The 22,791-nt window shown below is 40.0% G+C and overlaps 2 protein-coding genes across 5 annotated transcripts in view; one reads left to right on the top strand and one right to left on the bottom strand.

Moving 5' to 3' along the window:
• The window catches only part of PIGK (phosphatidylinositol glycan anchor biosynthesis class K), a 216,104-nt gene extending 201,460 nt beyond the window's left edge, over positions 1–14,644 (top strand). Inside the window, exon 11 of the mRNA XM_053249813.1 lies at positions 12,635–14,644. Within this exon, the coding sequence (XP_053105788.1) occupies positions 12,635–12,751 (117 nt within the window). The 3' untranslated portion in view covers positions 12,752–14,644. The remainder of the gene's footprint in view (positions 1–12,634) is intronic.
• Positions 14,645–18,788: 4,144 nt separating this feature from the next.
• The window catches only part of ST6GALNAC5 (ST6 N-acetylgalactosaminide alpha-2,6-sialyltransferase 5), a 105,864-nt gene continuing 101,861 nt past the window's right edge, over positions 18,789–22,791 (bottom strand). For 3 of the 4 annotated variants that reach the window (XM_053249815.1, XM_053249814.1, XM_053249817.1), the window contains one exon: positions 18,789–20,379. In XM_053249815.1, coding sequence (XP_053105790.1) covers positions 20,148–20,379 — 232 coding nt within the window. In that variant the 3' untranslated portion in view covers positions 18,789–20,147. The remainder of the gene's footprint in view (positions 20,380–22,791) is intronic. The other variant, XM_053249816.1, reaches the window with a different exon arrangement.

The following is a 22,791-nucleotide window of genomic DNA, read 5'->3' as shown; positions in this document are numbered from 1 at the left end:
CTGACAGCATTTAAGAACCTGGAAAGTATACCTAGAGACGTTTTAGAGTAGGAGGCAGAATCTAACAAGGTAACGGTTTCCTAAGACTAAGGGACATCATGTTTAGTGATTGGTTGTACATTTTTGAACTTATTTACCAAAAGGAATTTTCATGTTGGTCCCAAAGAAAGATAAGACCCCCAGTATTTGAGACTGATCATTTTATTTGAATAAGTACATGTGAGAAATAAGGTAGTGACTTTGGAGTTGCAGTGCATTAACCAAACAACTTGAAAGCTTGCGGTGATTTCCACCTTTTAATGGTAGCCATCTAAATTCCTGACATTCCTGGCAAACCTTAATCTTCTGCCTCACCCACATTTTAATTCTGGAACTTCACCAACAAGGTAGAGTGTAATGCAAAGACACCAATTTTACTGACAGCTTAGCCATTGCAAGTTAATAGAACTTAGCATGCATTTTATTTTAATGGGCACAACTTAAGTCTATCTGTCTTCTTCCAGAATAAACCTTTTAGACAGGCTAACCTAATTAATGGAAACCTGTTGAACCCAAGAGCAAAGCCAAGACTGTGCAGCTTTAAACAGCAGTCTTGTCAAAGAGCAAGTATGGTTTTTACAGTTATAGAACTGTCTTGTGTGGATATTATATAAGTAGTATATAAATATTCATCGTATTTATATGTGATTCCCTGCCCCCGTTATTCTTATAGATGGAAACTGATGTATTGAACCCTTTGTTGTCACAACTGTAGTTTCCTAATGATCATTTCCACACCTGCAACAGCATATTTTTCAACTAATGCCATTACATGAATCTCTTCTGGGTATCTGCAGCTATACCTGTGGAGAGCCCAGGTGGCACATTACATTCTCCATGTAAATATGTCCTTGGGAGGTTGGCAGGGATTGCGTGGAGGACTGAGCCTGTGAACTAGTTAGTTGTATGTCTCATCTGTATGTCTCTTCCCGTTTTTTTTGGTATGTTTTGTTTTGTATTGTTTTGTTTTGACGGTTCCTTTCAGAAAAGTCAAAAGGTTTGAAATGTATACACTAGTCCATGACCAAGATCCTACCTGATTTAGCTTGCCCATCATGAATGGTATAGTGTTCACTTCAAGGCACTGCATAGACCTTTTAAGAAACATTCCATACTCTTCTGGTTGTGAATGTTTACTTAGAGTAAATAATGAATAGGATTCCAAACCATTAAAAGTGTACCTACATGGGTATTTAACATGTTATTCAAACGTTTGAATTCAAAATATAGCCAAAACCTTGTCATATAACCCAAGGAAATGTCTAGTAGGAGATTTGGCCTTAATTTATTAAATTAGACTATTGCTACTTTTTAAAAAATGAAACTTTTGTTATGTGTGCTAGAAAGTAACATTTTGGATCAAATGTTCAGAATCTGTCTTTGCTTTTTGTGAGATTTAGAGATAAAATAGGAGAGCTTCTTTAAATTATGCCAGAAAGGTTAATAGAAGCTTTATTCAATGCTGCCATATGGTGGAGGTGCTGGTTTTCTCTAGAATTCTGATTCCTAATGTAGAGTCTAAAAATGATTGTTGATTGGGTTGACAAATTGAAGGAGTTGACTGCAAGCATTTTGTTTCTTCCTCCTACTTGTGGAAAGTCTTCTGAATATGTAAAATAACGAGAATACCCTACCAAAGAGAATTTGCTTCTGCACTGCAATCTGCCTGCTAATTGGCTGTGAACCTTCTTTTGGATGTGCTCTCCCATTTCAAACATATTTAACCATAGTCTGAAAGAGAGTGTAAAAATAAAAAATAAAAATAAACATTTTCCCAAGCTGTAGTTAACTACATCTTGTTTACAAAGTATTTTGCTTAAGCTGGGGCAAAGTTGCTTCTGTCATGGGGGGATGGGGGGGTTTGCAGACAGAACTGCTGTTGTCACAAATCCCTTTTATGCTAGGAAAATCTAGGCCAGAAAGGGGGAGCTTGCTGCATTGGTGGCAAGTTTTATTTATTTATTACATTTATATACCGCCCCATCCAAATGGCTCTGGGCAGTGTACAAAGTACCTTCAGGCCCCTCTGAAAATCACCTCCGCAGAAATAGTTGTGGAAGGATTTGCTGCCACTACAGACTTGTTCAGCCTGAGTTAATATGGGACCAAGAAGGCTTGTCCTTCTTGGACAATTGGCAGTGATTACACATGATTCTGAAATTCACAGATGGACTTGACCTCAGTCGATTTTGAACCAATCAAAATTGCAGTACTGGTTGATGGGGTCCTTCAGTGAATCAGTGCTATAGAGGCACATCTTGTAGGGACCTGACAGCAGAAGCATGAAGGAAGGAAAGAAAACGGGGGAAATGAAAGATCCTCTCTCTGCCCAATCTTCTTCATCTGTTATTAATAATCAATAGAAAGTTTTCCTTCTTGGTTCTTTTCATTGCAAAGTTATTGTCACAATTTTACATTTTAAATAGAGAAGCAGACAATTTCAGCCAACTACATCACAATTCATGTGCTAAAAGCATATAACTTTCCCATTCATAAAGGATTTCCCTTAAAAATTCCTAACAGATGTGGGGGGAAATACTTGAGAAGTCTCTCCTGCACAAAGCAAGTAATTCCTTACCATTACAAAAACAAAATCCCAACAAAAACCAGCACATGTCAGCCAACACATTATGGTAAAATATGCAAGCTTACAATTTGTGAGGTTTTTTGGGTCATGGGGGAAAAATTAATAATTCCAACTATCTGCTAATAACTTAATCCTCTTTCATACCCACAGTAAGATTAAAGTCCTAACAGAATCCCAGCATAAAAGATGCCTGTTAATCTATGAAACAATTTGGAGCATTTTTGTTTAATCCCTCTATTTTTGCTTATTACCCAAAATGTCATAAAGACTGGTTATAAATGTTCCTTCACCTCTTAGGCTTTGTGCAGGAGAGTGCCTGCCCCTTATGTCTGTAGACAGATAGTGGACATGATCCAACTTCCAGGTTTAGGTTTTTGTAGAAGAAATTTATGTATATTCTTAATTCACCCAGTGAGTTCAATGTGATCTGAAAGTGCTTTGCTTTGCCTGGATCATGTCCTTTGCATTTAAAATTTCTTAGGAACGTGATGTGTGATCTTGATTTGTTCTATGGTATATAAACCATTTTCTTCTAAAAGTGCCTGTTGAACTTTGAACTTTTTCTGCTTTCAAGTGATTGGCATAGGACAGGCATCCCCAAACTGCGGCCCTCCAGATGTTGCTGAGCTACAATGCCCATCATCCCAGCCACAATACATTGTAGCTGGGGGTGATGGGAATTGTAGTTCAGCATCATCTGGAGGGCCGCAGTTTGGGGATGCCTGGCATAGGACATAGTAATTTCAGTGTTACTGTTTAATGCAAACATAGACTATGTTTCTAAATATTCATAGAACTTACCACTTTTAGTGTTCAGGGATTCAGTTCAGGTTCAAGGCAAGAAAGAAATGTTAGGTTCAAGTTCAGTTCCAATTCACTGAGAGAGAGAGAAAACCTCAGGCTTTTTGGGTTCAGATCCTACTTAAGATTCAGTATCTGTGCAACATTCAATAATGATAAATCATTTATATTGTTGCTGGCAGTTTTATTCAAAAGCTGGGGTGTTTAAAACTTTCACCAGACAAAAAAATAATTTATGTCAATATCTCCCATATATGAGAGAACTGTGTTGAATCAAGTTTCAAATTAACAATGAATCTAGTATTTAACAAGCAGTTATAAACTGAATTATCCAAGTGGCCTAAACACATCAAATGTACGTAGAAAATTAGTTTTCATATATCAGTAGCTGACATGCCAATTAAGGATACCAAGGATACTCATGCACAGACACATACATGAGTAATTATAGCTGATTTCCCCTTCTCTCTTAAACATTCTGTGCCAATAAAAAAATATGTCCCTTAGCACCGTGCATTCATTAGGTGCATATTTTTGGGTAGCATAGGAGCAACTCAAAGGGAAGGGGAGATTGGTGGAAACCCCCCCCCCATCCGCAGGAAAGAATTCACACTGCTTTTATCTGGAAGATAAAAGGTTCATAGGGGATATCCTAAGGAAGTCATAAACAGAGCAAAGATTAGAGCAGATACCACTAGACGGAGTGAATTATGCCCCGAATAAACATCTGGACCATTTGATCTGGTCCATAGACTACACTCCATTATCCTACCAGATCAAGAAGATTATCTATAGACATTGGCATCTGGTTTCAGATATACCTGGCTGTAAAAAAAAACACCCCATGGTGGCCTTTTGAAAAACTGAGTCTAAGAAAAATTTTTATCTGCTCAGATTTTACAGAAAGACCACCAGTGAGTATGGCTGCTCAAGGTTTCCACCCCTGTGGGAGTTGTGCAGCTTGTTTGTTCAGCCTTCCCACCACTGAATATTGGGACCCAGGTTTGAAGAAACATGTTAGCTTAAGATTTTTTGCTAACTGTAAGACAAAAGGGACTGTGTATGTCATAGTGTGTCCATGTAACTTGTGGTATATTGGGAGCACTATGAGACCTATTAAGACCCGTGTTCTTGAACACAGATCTAGGCTTAAGAACAGAATATTAGATGCCCCATTAGTGCCACATTTCGTTGAGAAATCTCACTCACCCAATGACTTTAAGTTTTTCATGCTGTTTAAATTTACACCTAGGTCCTTTGACAAACAAGAGAAGCAGAGGATCCTCCTTCAAAAAGGATCTCTTTTTATTAACAAGTTCAACACATGTATACCAAATGGGTTAAATATTAATTGCGATTTCTCCTGTTTCCTTTAAATATAAGGAAAATCAAGATCAGCACAGCTGGTCTTGAGGACTGAGTTCTGGCACATCAGCACCATTTACACCATTATCTATGACCAGCGTTTCAGTGACTGTTGTCAGCATCACATTTTTGATCTTGTGGAGCTTTTTGCAGTCCTTATCATTGTATTGACTTGCTGTTGTAACATGGGTGCCTGTGGGAATTTGTCATTATATGTATAGTTTGGTTTTATCCTGCATTGTACCTCTGTATGCATTACCAGAGGAGAGCTGGTCTTGTGGTAGCAAGCATGACTTGTCCCCATAGCTAAGCAGGGTCTGCCCTGATTACATCTGAATGGAAGACTTGATGTGTGAGCACTGTAAGATATTCCCCTCAGGGGATGAAGCCGCTCTGGGAAGAGCAGAAGGTTTCAAGTTCCCTCCCTGGCTTCTCCAAGATAGGGCTGAGAGAGATTCCTGCCTGCAACCTTGGAGAAGTCGCTGCGAGTCTGTGAAGACAATACTGAGCTAGATAGACCAATGGATAGACCAATATACTCAGTATATGGCAGTTTCCTATGTTCCTATGTACCTTGCTCTTTGTTCATGGGTTTTGTGATATAGTTTTTGCATTTAGTACCCATGTTCCCCCATATATTTTTTTTCTTTTATCTGGAAGACAGCATGCTGCACACCCACTTGGTTAATCTGGATGTCAGGCAATATTTTTATAGGATTGCATTGATATGGGACTACACGGAAGTCTTGATCAAGTAGTCAATGTTCCTATATTCAAATGTTCAGCATTCTGTATTTGCCTGCCATACCTGCCTATGAATTCAGGATAGGGTCCTTGCAGTACCACTATCATATCTACAGATAAGCTTATTTATTTATTTATTTATTATTAAAACATTTGTATACCGCCCAAAACTTACATCTCTGGGTGGTTTACAACAGAATAAAAACAAAGTAAAACATTCGTTAAGACAAAAATGGGGGGGGGGGAGAAAAACACCCCCACACCCCCCCACACACACTACAACAATTTAAAAATTTAAAATAATATTTTAAAACAGCATTAAAGCCATTAAAACAACATTAATTAAAAGCCTGGGTGAAGAGATGTGTTTTTAAAGACTTTTTTTAAGCTGTCAGAGATGGGGAGGCTCTTATTTCACTGGGGAGTGCATTCCAAAGCCTCGGGGCAGCAGAGGAGAAGGCCCGTCCCTGAGTGGCCACCAGACGAGCCGGTGGCAGCTGCAGACGGACCTCTCCAGTGGATCTCAGTGGGCGGTGGGGTTCATGCTGAAGAAGGCGTTCTCTTAAATACCCAGGGTCCAAACTGTTTAGGGCTTTATAGGTTATAACCAGCACCTTGTATTTTGCCTGGAAACATATCGGCAGCCAGTGTAGCTCCTTCAATACAGGAGTTATATGGTCTCTCCAAGATGACCCAGAGACTAGCCTGGCTGCCGTATTCTGGACCAGCTGTAGTTTCCGGACTACGTACAAGGGCACCCCACATAGAGCACATTACAGTAATCCAGTCTGGAGGTTACCAGCAGATGTACCACTGTTTTGAGGTCATTCATCTCAAGAAACGGACGCAGCTGGCGTATCAGCCGAAGCTGATGGAAGGCACTTCTGGCCACCACCTCAACCTGGGAGACCAGGGAGAGTCTCGGATCCAGAAGCACGCCCAGACTGCATACCTGTTCCTTCTGGGGAAGTGTGACCCCATGCAGAACAGGCAGATCAAAATCATCTCTCAAGTTCCGACCCCGCACAATGAGTACCTCCGTCTTAGCCAGATTCAGTCTGTTTGTTATCCCTCATCCAGCCCATCACTGACTCTAGGCAGGCATTTAGGGAGGTTATGCCCTCTCCTGATGTTGCTGACATGGAGAAATAGATTTGGTTGTCATCAGCATACTGATAGCACCCTGCGCCAAACCTCCTGATGATCTCTCCCAGCAGTTTCATGTAGATATTAAACAACATTGGAGACAGCATGGAGCCCTGGGGAACAGCATACAAGAGTTCAGATTTTGAAGAACAACAGTCTCTAAGGGACACCATCTGGAATGTGCACGAGAGGTAGGAGCGGAACCACTGCAAAGCAGTGCCTCCAGATCCCAACTCCCTCAGACGCTCCAGAAGGATACTATGGTCGATAGTATCAAAAGCCGCCGAGAGGTCCAGAAGGACCAAAGAGTCACACTTCCTCTATCTATTCCCAATTGGAGATCATCCATAAGTAAACCCTGTTCATTGTCTTCTTATAATAATTGGACTTACTGGCTCACATCCAGACTGACAAAACATTTGCACAATGAACAAAGCTGCACTAGTGCAAAAAGATTGCATAGCTGTGTTAAGTCATGGGGATTTTTTGAATTGCACTACTGCACAAAATTTTCTTACAAAATATATGAGGTGTGTCACAGGTTGTGCACCTTGTTCCACTACAGCAAATAAGTTTGTGCTAGTACAACACTAGTATGGAACCCTGGTCTGGCTGTCAACCACTGGTTTTTTTCAGGCATCCCTAGACCCTTGGTTTTGTAATTCCAGTGTCTGAATAATTTCCATCCTGAGGATAAAGGATTCTATTTCCAATCCTGGCTTGGAACAAGTCAGGACCTTTTGTTACATCCAAACCAGATGGCCCTGATGAACATCATTGGGCTAAGCCAAAGTATGGTGTATCAACATACAATCCTAGTTTCATATCCTGACTTGTTTGCAGACTGAGGCTAGTAAAAACTGGGATTTGCTGCACTCAGATGTTGGAATAAATCCCTGTTTCTTCTAAACCAGAACTGGAAGTTTAAAATTTCTTGGTTGTGTATGACATCTGAGCTGGTCCAATGCAGCTAACCATAAAATAATGATGTAGGTGAACGTTTAATGGATCTCAGTAAAGCTCTTGTACTTTAATGATTGGGAGTATTTATTTGTTTATTTTTATACCACCTTTCTGACAAAGGCACCCAAAGCAGTTTACAGTATTAAAAGAAGCAAATTAAAGAAGATTAATAAAACATCTCAGGCTATTGGTCTTTTCGGGAGCTAAGGGCAAGAGCTCCCCAGCCTGGATGCCTCCTTTCATGCCTTCCTCTCAGGGCACACTGGCCTTTCCATACTCCTGGGAAGATGGCGGGAGGGGCTGCCCCAACAATCCTCACAGGCCAGAGCAGGTCTCTATGGGGACCGATGTTATGCTCTCCCTTGGCCAGGGTGCCTCCTTTCTTGCCTTCCTCTCAGGGCACATTCAGCTGTGAGGTCGAATACCTCAGCTGAAGGTAGCCTGAAGCAAGCCATTTCCCCAATTTAGATGTAATGAGGAGCAGGCTTGAATCCCAGCTCCAGATACTGATTTATTTTGAACTCTGGCTTGAATAAGCCAGGATTGTCCGGTTTGGATGTACTGAAGAGTCCTAACTCCTGACATGTTCTAAGCCAGGACTGGAAATAAATCCTTTCTCCCTTTGAATGTGAAGGGAAAAGTGGTAACAGATGTGCCCAAGGCAGGAGCATGTCATGCAGAACCAGGATTCGTCCTGGCTCTGTGTTACATCTGAACTCAGTATTATGGTCATTATCTTTATCTGTTATCCTCTCCACCATTCTTAATATTAGGATAATGCTAGTCTAGATAGGGCTGTTGTATGGCTTCATGTATATAAAAGCATTCGGAGCACTTGAAAAAGTGCTGTGTAACTGCTAAGAACATGATCCACCCAGAGTCAATACCATTGATTTTAGTTGGAGGGGTAAGCATATTCTTGACTGGATTGTTAGAAGTATTACTGATGTTTAGTGTGGTGCTGCCAAAACATGCCTGTATGGATCTTTTTTTGATAATTGCTACTATTAAATACAGAATTTTTAGTCCATTTGAACTAAATGTTATTTCTGTTGAATCAGTAAGAATAAAATCTAAAGTATTATTAAATTTGCGGCATAGCTTTTCTGCCTGTGAAGTTTGAATGCAAAGTACTGTAATCTTGACTTTTATCCCAAATTTTTGCTATTTTTAAAAATTAACTTTCATGCTTAAATACTGCTGTATCTCTAGCACATTTTCTTTATCATTCTTTTTAAACAATGTGTTTTTACTCCGTGTGCTGTGTACTTTATGAAAAGCACTTGCTGGGAATCTTGGAAATTTTCCATTGGGATCCCTACAGACCCATCCAACTTGAAAATACTCTGTTTTATCCTCTCCTTAATTACAATATGTGGAACAATTCTCTGTTAACTGTTTTGAAGTTCCACAGAATAATGATTCTATCCCAACTATAAAGAGTGTGACAGAAAACTATTCGCAGTTGGAAGCCAGCTGTTGCTTAGCTACCTCGCTTTTTAATTCAGAATCTCCTCCAATTTAATAATAACCAGCCCTTAAGCTGCTAATGTATTTGTTCCTAATGCATTGTACTATTTTGTGCATGCTTTCCCACCTGTTAGCAGCAATTATGCTGGGACAAAGAGGCATTTACAAAGAGATTAATGTTGGTGTAAATCCCAAAATTACAAGAAGTGCATACAAACCTCAGTAAAGATACCACATGGATGTGGTACCAATGAAATTATCCAAAAGTGAGTTGGTATGCAACCTACTGTGAATTCAGTAGGTTGCATACCATACCTGATTCAGTTAGTGTCATAAGGCACAGCCACCTTGATTTACCTGGTTTGTACAAGGAATGACATTTTAATTTGAAAACAAGGGGTATGGGTGAGTGTGCTTTACTACAAAACCAAAATATATGTGCTTGGTGAGGAAGCTGTACACCTTGGCAAATCAGGAAGTCACTATTGCCAAAAAGGGAGAAGTTTTAGCAATGCATGTGATGATATTTTGGAATGGAACACAGCTTCCTTGTATGAATGAAATAGAACATCCTTCCAAATCCAGCAGTCAGAACAAATAGAAACGATGATAAAATTGGACAGCCTTCAAATGACAAAAATGGTTGACTTGGTTCATAACGTGGTTCTTATCCATACAAGCATCCTAGCTGTCTTAATCCTAAGATAGGAAAACATAAAGTGACAACTGTGAACAAAGAGATAGCCAGAAGCTATTACTGTGACTTGAGTGGCACTTTTTCAACCACTGTGGACAGAGGAGTTACTGATAAACCCGCTGGTAGTCTTGGATCTCCATCATACGTTTTTAAAAAAATCTATGCTAAATGCATATCCCAGAAATGGTTTGGTATTGCATGAAGAGATAATGGAATCAAGCAACAATATACATTCTCCAACAGTATAGTATGGTGTTAATTTGTTAGCAGCATGCCAAGAACAATTCGCTAGTGGAAACTCTACCAGGATGCAAGTGTCTCATTATGTCACACTCATGAAGTGAGTTGACGCAAACTGCTATATTCCTCTATGCAAATACGTCACAGATACATCCACTGGTCAGTGGTAGAGCATCTGCTTTGCTCTGCAGAAGAATCCAGGTTCAACCTCTGGTATCTCCAGGTAGGGTTGGGAAAGACTCCTGCCTGAAACTTTGGAGTGAGTGCAGACAGTACTGAGCTAGATGGACGAATGGTCTGACTCTGTACAAGTCAGCTGCCAACATTCCTAAGGGATAATTTGTGGCAATTTCAGAGATCTTGAATCATAAAAAACCTGGTGTCTGTTGTTTCAGTGCAGCACTGCAGCTTTCCCTTTGCAAATTCCTAATCCCCGTTGTCAAGACATATTTATTTCTTAGAAGGCTGTCCATTTTTCTTATTACTACCCTCCCATCTCTCTCAAGTCATGCAGCTGAAAGCAGCTTTCTTTGAACAGATTACTTGTAAATAGAGAAACATTCCTTTAGCCAGGCCCCTCCTAGAATATCAGTGGAGGGAGGTGGAAAGCCTTGGTATGTGGTGTGACAAGATGTAAAACCTTCCACTGAGGTCACCTTATAAATATTTATTCCTATAAATTTCTTTAAAGAAATTAAATTATGTGTTCCATACAAAATAGACGAGAGAGGCTTTTAGTGTCACTGGCTGCAAATTGAAGTCATTTGTCTAGGAGGGTCAGGTGCCACTTTGTGCTAAGGATTTGTCTGAGATCCAAGCAAAGAAAGATTGATAGCATACAGAGATTGATGAAATGAGCAATGCAATATGCAGATGAAGTTCTGGGTTAATTAGGAAAATTTAAACCCGAAAGTTTTCTTTGTGTGAAGTAGTGTGAAGTAGGAGCTGTTACTTTCAGTAACGGAGGCGTGCTGGAAGCTTTGTATATTTAGACCTGATTCCTGGCGATATTTTAGTGGAAAGTGAGTGCTTGTGAATACCAATGAAGAAAGTGATCAGTGCTGCATACATTTTATTGTTAATGAGAGTTGCTTAGACATTTTAAAGCCAAGTATACATTCTTTTGTTGTCAGCTGTGTTCTCATTAATGTAAATTAGAATCTAATTTTTCATTGCTGGAATTACTTTTTAGAAACAGCTCTATAACATGCCAACATTCCTTTTTGCAGTTGTTGCTCACATACTGAGCAACAGTATGGGTGGAGCATTGGTGCATCGACCATTGTGCAACAGGGCACTTCTGGTCCGTTGGAAAGTTGTAGAAATGAAATTATGTGACAGTTGTGCTGCTGTCCTGTTGCATGGCTGTGCTTGGGCAACTTTCCTTCTGTGCAACTCTGTCAACAGTGGTTACCCACATGCATTTGTCCAACCATCTGCCTTTTGTTGTGCAGTATGAGCCTCTTTTTCCTTTTGACCCAATGAGTTTAACAAAAAAAGCCCAAGGAGTTGTGTGATAAAACAGTGACCATCACGTATTACATTTGAAGACTTTGCCTTGTATATAGTAGAACAAAACAGCAGTTCCATTCTGCTTTCTATAAATCAAAAGGTTTGCACAATCTGACACAAATTAAAGAACCTCCATACTTATTTTGTGTTTTACTTCTCGCAGCTGAAACCATTTAAGGAACATGGCGAAAGATCAATTCAAAGATACCCAAGAATACCATTTAAAAATTTTCATTTTACTAAATTGTAAAGGAGAATTTATTGAATTTTTAAAGGGCAGAAGAGGTGCATTGTATTTTAATATTACAATTCAGTATAACCTGGTTTACTTTTAAATATATATAATATATGACATACACTAACCATTGGTCTCACAGTTTCCAACTGTAGGGGCATTCAGATATAGGAAATAGCCACTGTGGTTATTCACACGACGACATGGGCAGGTGGGGGCAGTCAGGGTTCAACCTACCTTTCCCCGCACAATTGCTGTTAGTCCCTGCTGTGTACAAGCCACACACCCACACAACCCAAGTTGTTGGGAGCAATGAAGGCTGGGACTCATTATCCTGGCCTCTGAGAATCCCACAGTACACCAAGCGTGGCACACTGGGGGATTCCCCGTGGGGATGGGAGCTCTAGGCACCCATCTCTGTGTGAGTGCAAGCAGCTCACGCTGACCCATGATCCCAGCATTTGCACCCTTAGCCTCATCTAAGAGCCAGGCTGTGGGGCTGCTGGGATCCGCGTGGATCTTGGGGGGGTTTCATGGGCAGCCAAGCCCAAGCTTCACTGCCTATGCTTGGGCTTGGCTGCTCGTGAGAACAGCCTCGTTATATGTTGTTGTTGGGTTTAAAAAGAGGCATGTTTTGGAAGATGAAAGAGACAACTATCATTCAAACTGTTTGTTAATCAAAACTCAAATGTAGTCTGCCTAGCTGTCAAGTATTGCTACCTTTCAGCACAACAGTTTACACAATTTTTTGTGGTAGCACGAAGACTCTCCCTCACATTTGGCTTTAGACAATATCTAGGGAAAATGGTAACAATTCTTTTATTTTCACTTGCAGAAACCAAAACAGAAGGACTGGCACCCTCCTGGGGGCTTTATTTTGGGACTCTGGGCACTCATTATTATGGTCTTCTTTAAGACCTATGGAATCAAGCACATGAAACACATCTTCTGAAGTTTCTGAGCAACCAAGATGACTGCCTGCCCTGAATGCCTCATTGAATTACTATCATTTGTATGGATAACAAACGTTGAAGTCCTCTGCTGAATGTTTTTGTCATGTTGTGTTTCCTCTGTGCCTCTTTACACCTTGGCCGGCAGCCCTGACTCATGTGGGCACAGCAAAAGAAGCACCTGTGCATTTGCTGCATTCCAGGGTAAAGCAATGTGGGCTCATGAGGCAGGGGGATAATTTTTACTAGTCTCCCTTTCCTTCTAAAGCACTCTCTAACACACACACACAGAGACCCCAAACATGTCACTTATGGTTACACAGCACTTAGGGACATATTTTCAAGAGATACGAGTGCTTCAGAAGGAAGGAGAAAACAGCAAATATACCTTCCCCCTCCCCTCTGCAAACACCACACTGCTTTATTCTGGACTGCAGCAAATGCATGCATGCTTCATAAGTCAGAAAGTCAGTCTGTGAATTAATAATTTGTCTTATTTAAACATTTTCATGCCAGTGTTGAATTCAATATTGTACAAATTCATAGTGATGTCATATTAAGCTACAGCGCACATGCAGAGACACCCCCCCATCAAGACTTTTATTGAAATTAATGAAGAATCTTCCACGGTGTTGCAAGGGCACTCTAGGAGAAAAATTTGATTCCAGAGCTGAATCTCTTCTAGTGGGTGCTCCAGAGGTTACTCAGCAAAGAAAACATTTGCATCTAAAATAGGTGAGGTTGGTTGTACCCTAGGCCAGGGTGGTTATACCTTACACTGCTGGATGCATAAGTCCCCCTCTCCCTCTCTCTTCCCCAGAGTTACTCAGTGGCATCAGAATGGAAAGATTTTTTTTTTTAGTGGGTAAGAGGAGTACTGTGCAGCAGCAGGTGCCCCGCTCATCTTCATATAAACATCTTAGGCCAGGATCTTTGTATTGTTTACAAGGAACTCTGGGTCAAGCAATGTGGATGAATGAACGTAGATGCAGAGTGTCAAAATATTGTACTGAAATATTTTAAAATGACTTTCCACATTTTATAAAAAGTTACCTGATCACGGCTATGAAGGGCTAGACAATTTGCAGAGCCTTATTTAAGATATCACTTTATCAATATATACTTAAGTCACTTGGTAGACTTTTGCCATGACATATTGAACACTTGCTGAACAGAAACAAAAATACAGTAGGTAATATGGATTTTCTCTGTTAAATACAGTCCTTCAGATCAATTCTTTTACCTAGGCAACTTTGCATCTTGAATTGTATGAATCATTAGAACTGAAGCCAAAATAAAGGTTCCATACAATAATCTCATTGAATCTTCAGGATGAGTGAACCAACCAGCTGCTTGAAATACAGGTTTCTTGTTCTGCAGAATGCATAAACTCACAGACCTTCCAGCAGCACTTTATGTGCTTCACTGTGACATGTGGAGTGCACTAATATGCATCATGTACCACAGGCAGTTCTGCAGCGGCTACTATGCCATTGCTGATGTATAAAAGGGCTGTTGAATTAATAATACAATGTTACAATCACACTTGTGCAAATGATGGCAATTTATTTTCAATGGTCATAATGTTGCACCAGCATGATCGCACAATTTTACATATTAGCGCAGAAGTACTCCTGCACAATAGTGCAGCCATTGTTTTAGACTCCTGCAACAGCACGGGTATCGCAGAACTTCCTGCAGTACGCTGTGCATTATGTCAGCCACTGTCTGTATGCATGGACAAGCATGTTCATTAGGACATTAGAGGGGAAAACATTAATTCTATGTACTTAAACTAAGCTTTTACTTTTGTCATCATGTATATTATTTATTCGTTTCTGGCATTTGGTTGTTGTGAATTAAATTTGTTCATAGAAAATAAATATTAAAGTGAATGGCATGCCTCAGAATATTTTTTGATCGTGCTTTGACCCATAATAAACCATGCTACAAATGGCTTATGATATGAAGTTTATCCGGTGTATCTGACAAAGTACTAGAAATATCATCATATGCAATGGTACCAACAGAGTTGTCCCCCTGAATATGCAGTTTGTGTAAGTGAAGGTCTTTTGGGGTTTGGGGGTTAGATTATAGGTCCAAGGCTGCTCTTAATGTAGCCAGAGGCTTCCTGAGCAGCAGAGTGTGCACAGGAGAGGCAGAATTATTTTCACTGATCTCCCTTGCCTCCAGAAGTGCTCTTTGTCTTCCAGAAACATGTCCCTGAGGATTATGCAGCCCTTGAAAAGCACTTCTGAAGGCAGGAAAGATCCAAAAGACATGCTCCCTCTTTCCTTCCCCACATATATACTATGCTGTTCAGGAAGCCTCTGGCTAATCATTGCTCCTCCTACATCTGCAGACCACTGCTCTGCATGTCAGCCAATATTTCTGTTTAATGAAGTCATCAAGCCTACAATATACTTTATAGTGAATTTGCCTTAAAAGGGCCCTGTAGGACTTCAGTTCAGGTACTTTCAGTCCACACAGCTACACCTGCCCCCCGCCATTATTGTATTTAATAGATTACTGTTTCAATTCCAATTCAGCTTTGTCATTCCCGCTTCCTAGGCCTCATTAATGCCTCTCCCTCAAACTGAGAACTGTCCATCTAAGCAAAAACTGCAGACTTTGGAAGAATTCTGAGGAGAGCTAGAGATACAAGTCAAGATGTCCTTCTGAAAAGATAATCTGCTTAGGGAAAAGAGGCAATTAGGTGGGTTATTAAAATGCAATTTATGAAACGGAAAAAGCAGTAAGTATGCCAGCAAAGCTGATTAACAGAGGTGAGAAAAGCAATTAGATTGAAATGCAGCAATCCATGCTCAATGAGTTTGAGGGTAATACTTCTTTTTGCACAAAGAATAGGAGACAATTGGACTGTAACATGCCTGGTTTTTGTTTTATGCTTGCAATGTCCAGCAGCCTACCACACCTTACATCCTGTTCCTATGAGCTCACTGCACAACTGCAAATAAAGGCGGAAGGACTTCTATGGTGGTGAAATGTATTGCAACCAAACATTTTGAGTATCACACTGAAACGGCAGTATGAGTTGGTGCTGCTATGGGCAGCAACTTTTGATCATGCCTTAAATAATTAACTTCCTTTCATTACAAGTAGATTGCATTAGAGTCAATAAAATCAGCTAACCAAAATCTTGTTTAGACAAAAGCAGACATTTGGAACCAATGCTCTTCTGGAAACCCATGTCTTTGGAGCAAAAGCCAATCCATTACTTACACCATTTAGAACTATAGCTCATTTTTTTCATCTCCAACATTGTTATACAACTACTTTTTACACAAAGTAGAATCCTAATGGCTGGTGGCTTCCAGTGAACATTAGCAAGATGAAAATCCGTGCAGAATACATAAAGGAATGCATACAGAGAATTATGAGCTCATTATGATTGTTTACATTCTTTGTCCCTGAAACGATGCACTGGACAAAGCTACCTTTTGCAAGTATTTGGTAGGATACATTTCTATATAAAATTATGGAAAGAAAAAGCCCTGGAGGTTCACATTAAAGTAGTATGATTCACATTGTTCACCTCGTTATGATTACTTTTTCAAATTCTTCTATAAGCTTCACACTATGTAATTTTTTGCACAGTAGAAAAATGAAGTCACAAATGTGTTTTCAAGGCTATGCTGAAAAGACTATAGAAACTCAAGTTCTGTTCAAAACATCCTGCATGTTTGAGATCACAATATTCATTAGCCTGTGAAAAGAAAGTCCAGAAAGTTATGAAAAGCATGTTTTTCCTTTGCCCCCATCTATTGTTCTGTTTTCCACTGTGGTGTGTCATTAAACTTTCTTTACATTCGCTTTTGCTACAATTGGAGACCAGAGTTGTCCCCATTTCAGAAGAATAAGTGCCATTCTGCATGGCAATATGAATTTCCAGTGATTAAAATTCTTACCTGCAGGTTGCTGACTCCAATCTCTTTAGGATACTGGATTCTGAATTATTCCTGCTCCTATTGGACTTGCCATAAATGGTGATACTGCTAGACTCTAACTTCAATATAAGGCTAGAGCAGCCGAGCCCAGGCTATGACAGCCCAGTCTAAGCTAGCCTGCTCGTGTGCAATGCTGGGATGTGCGCGGATCCTGTACTGCCCACCTGCCTAACTCTACTTTCAACCCTGGTCTTTAGCCAGGGTTAAGGGTGCAAGCGTGCCCTTAACCCTGGCGCCACGTGTGCAGCCCAGGCACTCACACAGTCAAGTGTCTAGAGCACTTGACCCCTGGGGGATTGCCCCAATGCACTGTGTGCGTTATGCAGTGCATTGTGGGATATCCGCAGGCCAGATGCATTATCCTGGCCTCCAGCGTGGATCGTGTAGGAGTGCGATCCGCGCTTCCCACCATCAATGAAGGATCATCTGGGGAAAGATAAATCTGGCATAGCCTTCTCCCCCACCCACCGATAGTGTGCGTAGCCTTTATCTCTCTTTGGAAAGCTTAGACAGCCAGAATCAAAGGTGCAAATCCATATCCTGGCAGTACATGCATTTAGGCAAACAAGGGCGGTAGAATCACAAGGGTATCCATTTAAGTTGAAGCATTCTACAATCCAAGTGACAACCCTAATGAAGTGCAAGTGCTTGTAGGAATTGGAGGGACATGCTGGCTGGGAGCCTTTGCGCAATCTTTAGAGATGTATTTCTGACCTTACAGAGCACTTCCTGGAGCATGTGCAGTGCTTCAAATTCAAAGGGACGGGGGAGGAAAGTGTTAAATTTCTACTGCCAAATTTCCACTTTCTGGATTTTCAAAGTAGCTGTACAAGCTTCCAAGTTTTACGTTCTACATCGAGCTGCTTTTAATTAAATACACCCAGCAAATAGCTGGTGGTTGTTGAGTTCCTCGACTTAACAGGGTTGTGCACACTTTCAAGGTGTTTGATTATAATGATCAAATCCTAAAGGCAGTGGAAGACAGGGATGGATTTGGTTCTGCCATACCAATCTCTCTGAAATAGCTGACTAGTATGATGTTGCCTTTTGACACTATTTGATCAGGACCATTATTGTAAATATTGATTCCATCTGAAATATAAACGATAAATGGAATGGATTATGAGGGCCATATAATAGGTCAATCTTACTGTCAGCTACATTGTCTGCCTAGCTCAGAAGCGCAGCAACCATCTCTTGCAGCCATGTATATGTCACAATTCCTTATATTAAATTAAATAAAACTGCTAAGAGGTGGGCCATCATGGTATCAGTGGAACCACTGTAATCTATAATTAAATCTTTTTCAGTGACATTAAACATGACCTGGAAATCAGTTTGACAAGGTTAATAAACTTTTGTTATACATGAAGGCTGTGACCCCAGTTGGCTGGGTTCTCATATTTACACCAAGTTACATCAAGTCCATCCTTGTTTTGTTTGTGCTGGCTTGTCCACATTATTTGACAGCAAACTCTGACTGAAAGAAATTTAGACCAGGAGGTTTATGGAGCAGCATGTGCCACATTACATTTATGCCGTTCGTTTGTGTTTTAATGTATAGCTTACAAATCATCTTCCCTCTTTCAGTAGTAGATAGCATGCATATGCAGATGAAAAACACTTCCTTTAAATACAACTGAGGAGAGAAAATGGGCTGTTTCCCTTCATGAAACTGGACAGAGTTTTCTTTTCTCTGCTAGGGAACTCAGAAGTCAATAGTAAGCACAGGGCTCCAGCTAACCAGCCTTGCCTTTCCGGAAGCAGGAGTGGAGATTCTTGCAGCAAGACTCACTTCACTCATACAAATTCTGCATTGCAGTTCTGAGTGAAACAAATTCTACCTTATCCCTACATTCTCCTTAATATTGTAATTTTCACAGCAGAGTTAAAATAAACTCAGTCCTTAATAACAACTTAACACTATTTTACTGCCTGTAACATGAAAGGATATTATCATTTAAACTACTGGTGTATGGCAGTGTGCAATAGGTCAAGTAATTCTTGGCAATTACTTTGAAGAACTGGTTTGACTCTTCAAGCATTTGTGAGGTGAAAGGACAAACAACACTGAAAATGGAACTGTCTTTATTCATAAACCAGGTATAATCCCACAAAAACATAAATTTGCAAGTCTCTATCTATAGAACTATTAGTGCCATTCACTCCAATCCATAAGAATTAAATGTTCTCTTGTGCATCCCAAAGAGATCAACAGATTTCACAAATCTGTGCCAGTCAGGCCACAAAATTCATTGTTCAAGAGAACCGAGCCACAGGTTCAGTCTGCACTGATGTTTACTACACTTGAAAACCTAAGTGGTGTTGGTTAGTGGCATGAACTGCCTTTGCTTGCTTTCTCTCAAATACTGCTTAATTATACACAAACGTATTTACAAACCTTGTATTCACAAATCTTGCTGCCATCGTTTTCATCACTACCTCAACTCATTCCACTTCCTGCGGGTTTCTGCATGCCTTCTCTGCCACCCTTCTAAGTTTGCCCTTTAATTAAAAAAATACATACATAAATAAAGAACTGAACATTTGCTTAGAATTCATGGCCAAAACAACAAACCAAAACCCACTGCTAGTTGGTGGAATGTAACATAGGTTTGGGGCACCTTTTGCATGGGCCTTAGGGCTGCAGGGAGAACACAAGACCAGACTGCTGCTGTTTGGAAGCTGAGTTATCAGGAATACCAAAAGACTAAAAACAACAGCTGGGGTCTAGAAAGTCAATTGTGTGTTTGATGCCATCTATTATATCTGTAGGCATCACTCTCTTCTAGGGCTTCACATAAGGATGTGCTTGCTGTCAAACCTATGTTGGAAAGCAGCCCAAGAACGAAAAATAAATAAAATACATTGCTCCCAGATCAAATATTAATTACATGCTAGATAGAATCATCCTGTATTTCAAAGAGAAAATGTATAAACAAGAAGCTGGGCCTTAAACCAGCAGCAATATAAATCCTCAGTTTTGCAGGGATTATGAAAGATAAATAATCATATCATTGTGAAATAGAAAAATACCAGATTGCATTAAAAACTTCCACTAAGCAAGTAACTGTTAAATGTCACTATGAAAACCCAGTGGCAATGTGCCTTAGAAACATAACGAATTAAATATCTTTAATTGTGTTCATTATACCACACGTTTCTTCAGCTTTTTCTTCTTTTGAACAAATCACATACACACATATGTGAGGTTGATGGACAGAAGTTACAATATTTGAATAAGATAAATCGGATACAAAATGTACTTTTAAAGTATTCCTTTGCAATAACTTCCTGAATATTGTAGCAGTTTTCATCCACAAACCCTGTTAACCTTTCCCTTTTAGGTTGGCTTGCTGTGATATGATGTTCAATCCCCTGAAGCCTGATACTGTAGGTGATTGTGATTGCAGCCTTGTGCGTTCATTCTTCAGAATACCAGTTTAATCTTAGCGTGATTTATAGTAAGCGATTCTGGTTTCCAGTCTGGTTGAAAAAAATGAATATTGAATGTTCGAGCCCAGTTCTCAAATACTCGTTTTTCTGTGATAAAACGATGATGACTGCCCTTTCTTCCCCGTTCATGTGAAATGTACATTGTACATTCATCAGGTCCCAGAGGTTCATAATAATGATAAGGTACTGAAGGATGATTAGGATCCCTGCAGAAGGAAAGAGAAAATAGGTGGAAGGCCCAGATGTACTTATTTTACTGATTGAAAAGAGATGCTATCATTAATAAGTTGATAGGCTCAAAATCTCTCTCTCTGCTGGAGCTGAATTTTCATGCTCTGCTGAAGCTGAATTTTGAACTTTAAAAAAAAAGTATTTTAAGCAATAGTTAAGTGATTATACCTGCTATAATTAAAACATTGTCACTATGAAACAAGATTTTAGTGCATTGGAGTGTACCACATTGCTACATTGAGCATGTGATGCTTGGTGCTTGAAAGAGATATGGGGGGGCATGCAGTGAGATGAATAGGCTTACCAGATGGAAGCTGATCTTTGCCCTTTGATTCTGTGAGTCAAACTTTCATGAAAATCCTGCCAGCATGGCATAGCACACATCATTGTTACATCTAGATACAATCCATGTCAGCCAACTGTTTCCTCACAGAAAGGCTGTGTCAGAACCTAGAGTGCACAAACTGGGGAAGGAAGAATGATTTCCACTGCTCTGCCCTCTCTTCAAAAGGCTTCCAAAAATATGTTGCTGAAGGTCACACAGCCGTCAGGGACATATTCTTGCCCCTGAAGGTCACACAGCCAAGAAGTACTTATGGAGGGAAGACAGGGCACCTAGAATTGTGCATACTCTACTGCCCAGCAACATGGTGGCTGAGCTCCAAAGCAGCTATCTATCTATCTATCTATCTATCTATCTATCTATCTATCTATCTATCTATCTATCTATCTATTTACATTTCTATACCGCCTTTCATTAAAAACAACCCCAAGGCGGTTTACAAAAATTAAAACATACAAAAAAAAAGCAGTAAAAACATCAAGCTAAAAACATATAAAAACAGGCATAAAAACAATACAACAGATAATGAGAGCGCACCTCCTGTTCTGCCCTCCTTATGCTGTGCTGGATATCAGCCAATAACTTTAACATGTCTGCATTTGAATATTGCAGAAACCAACTCTTAACCTTTACCATCATCCTATCCTGCAGCTTAGAAGATTTGCCCCAAATGCTGATAACTTTGTGCTTGAGTTAGTTCCAAATATTTTGTATCTGTGTATCACAACAATACTGTCTTGAAAGGAAAGTTCCTGTATTTAAATTCCAGCAATATATGGAAAATGTTGAGTGAATTGTTTCTCAACCATTGATAGCCCCTCTCCATTTAGGATGGAGATTGTCCATTTGATTGTCCCTCTCCTTTAGGATGGAGAGGGAGAAGTAAATTAATATAACAACAAAACACATTGATAGTTTGGGCACAATTTGCTCCATTTCACAAAAAAAGCTGTCCAATTATAAACAAAGTAACTACCCCTGCCCACACCACTCTGACAAAAGGTTTAATTTTAGCTACTAGTGTCACAGTCCTATGTCTGTGCTACTTCAACCTGTTGTCAAGGGAGCTGCTTCAGAGCTATGATTCATGTCTGCCTTTCAGGGGCTCTGAAAATGGAGTGTTTTAGACCTAACATTAGCAGATTCTCTGCTTTCTGTTCCTGTTTTTTTTTTTTTTTTTTTTAAAGTTTTAAGCTATATTGTGAGAAGAAAAACTGGATGTGAGTTAGAAGTTTTTGCTAAAAACCTACAAATTATAGGCTGGGTGATAATTCTAGTAGTCAAATAGAGACTTATTCAGTGAGCATCATTACAGAATTACAGCAATTCTTCTGCTCTACTGGGGAAAATTACCCTCAACCAAGCATAAGGGTATTCCCTCACTTCCTTCCTTACAAAAGACCTCTAAATGAAGGTAATGAGGGGCAAAACACCTTGAAATTGGGGACATAATGAAGGACATCAACCTTCCTACTGACCAAGAAATCAAAAATTAATTTATAGAATCTTCTGGGCCTTTGTGTGAGGTTTTGTGGGGTGGGAGGTGCATTAGAACAAAATATTCAGAGAAATTATGCATGTTACATTGGAAGAGAGTGTGAAAGAGTCTGAAATGCTGGAAAGCCACTACTAGTGCATGTGGTCAGTGCTGACCTAGATAGATCAATGTCTGAATTAGTATTGCAGCTCATATGTTCACAAGACTATGTGCATGCAGGAAAATGGATGAATGTGTAATAGGAAGCTAAGGCTGACAATGCCGTGGACTATTACATCTTGTCTGCTGAAGTTCCCTGTCTTTGAATGGGAAAAGATCTTTCATGGCCATCTTGTGGCCATTACATGATAGAATATCAGCAAAAAGGAAACCATGAGGCTATTATTCTCACGACCGCGGAAAGCTGAGGGAGCACAGCCTGCTTTCAAACGGTGTGACAACCACTGGGCTCACGGGTGAGCCAGGTGGTTCAGCAGCCACTAGCCCTCCTAAAAACCCCTCCCCTAAAACAGGGTTAGTGGTGCAAGCACTCCACTAACCCCGTTT

Source organism: Hemicordylus capensis, chromosome 4 (assembly GCF_027244095.1).
Source record: "Hemicordylus capensis ecotype Gifberg chromosome 4, rHemCap1.1.pri, whole genome shotgun sequence".
Taxonomy (NCBI): domain Eukaryota; kingdom Metazoa; phylum Chordata; class Lepidosauria; order Squamata; family Cordylidae; genus Hemicordylus; species Hemicordylus capensis.
This window is presented reverse-complemented; position numbering and strand designations above follow the sequence as displayed.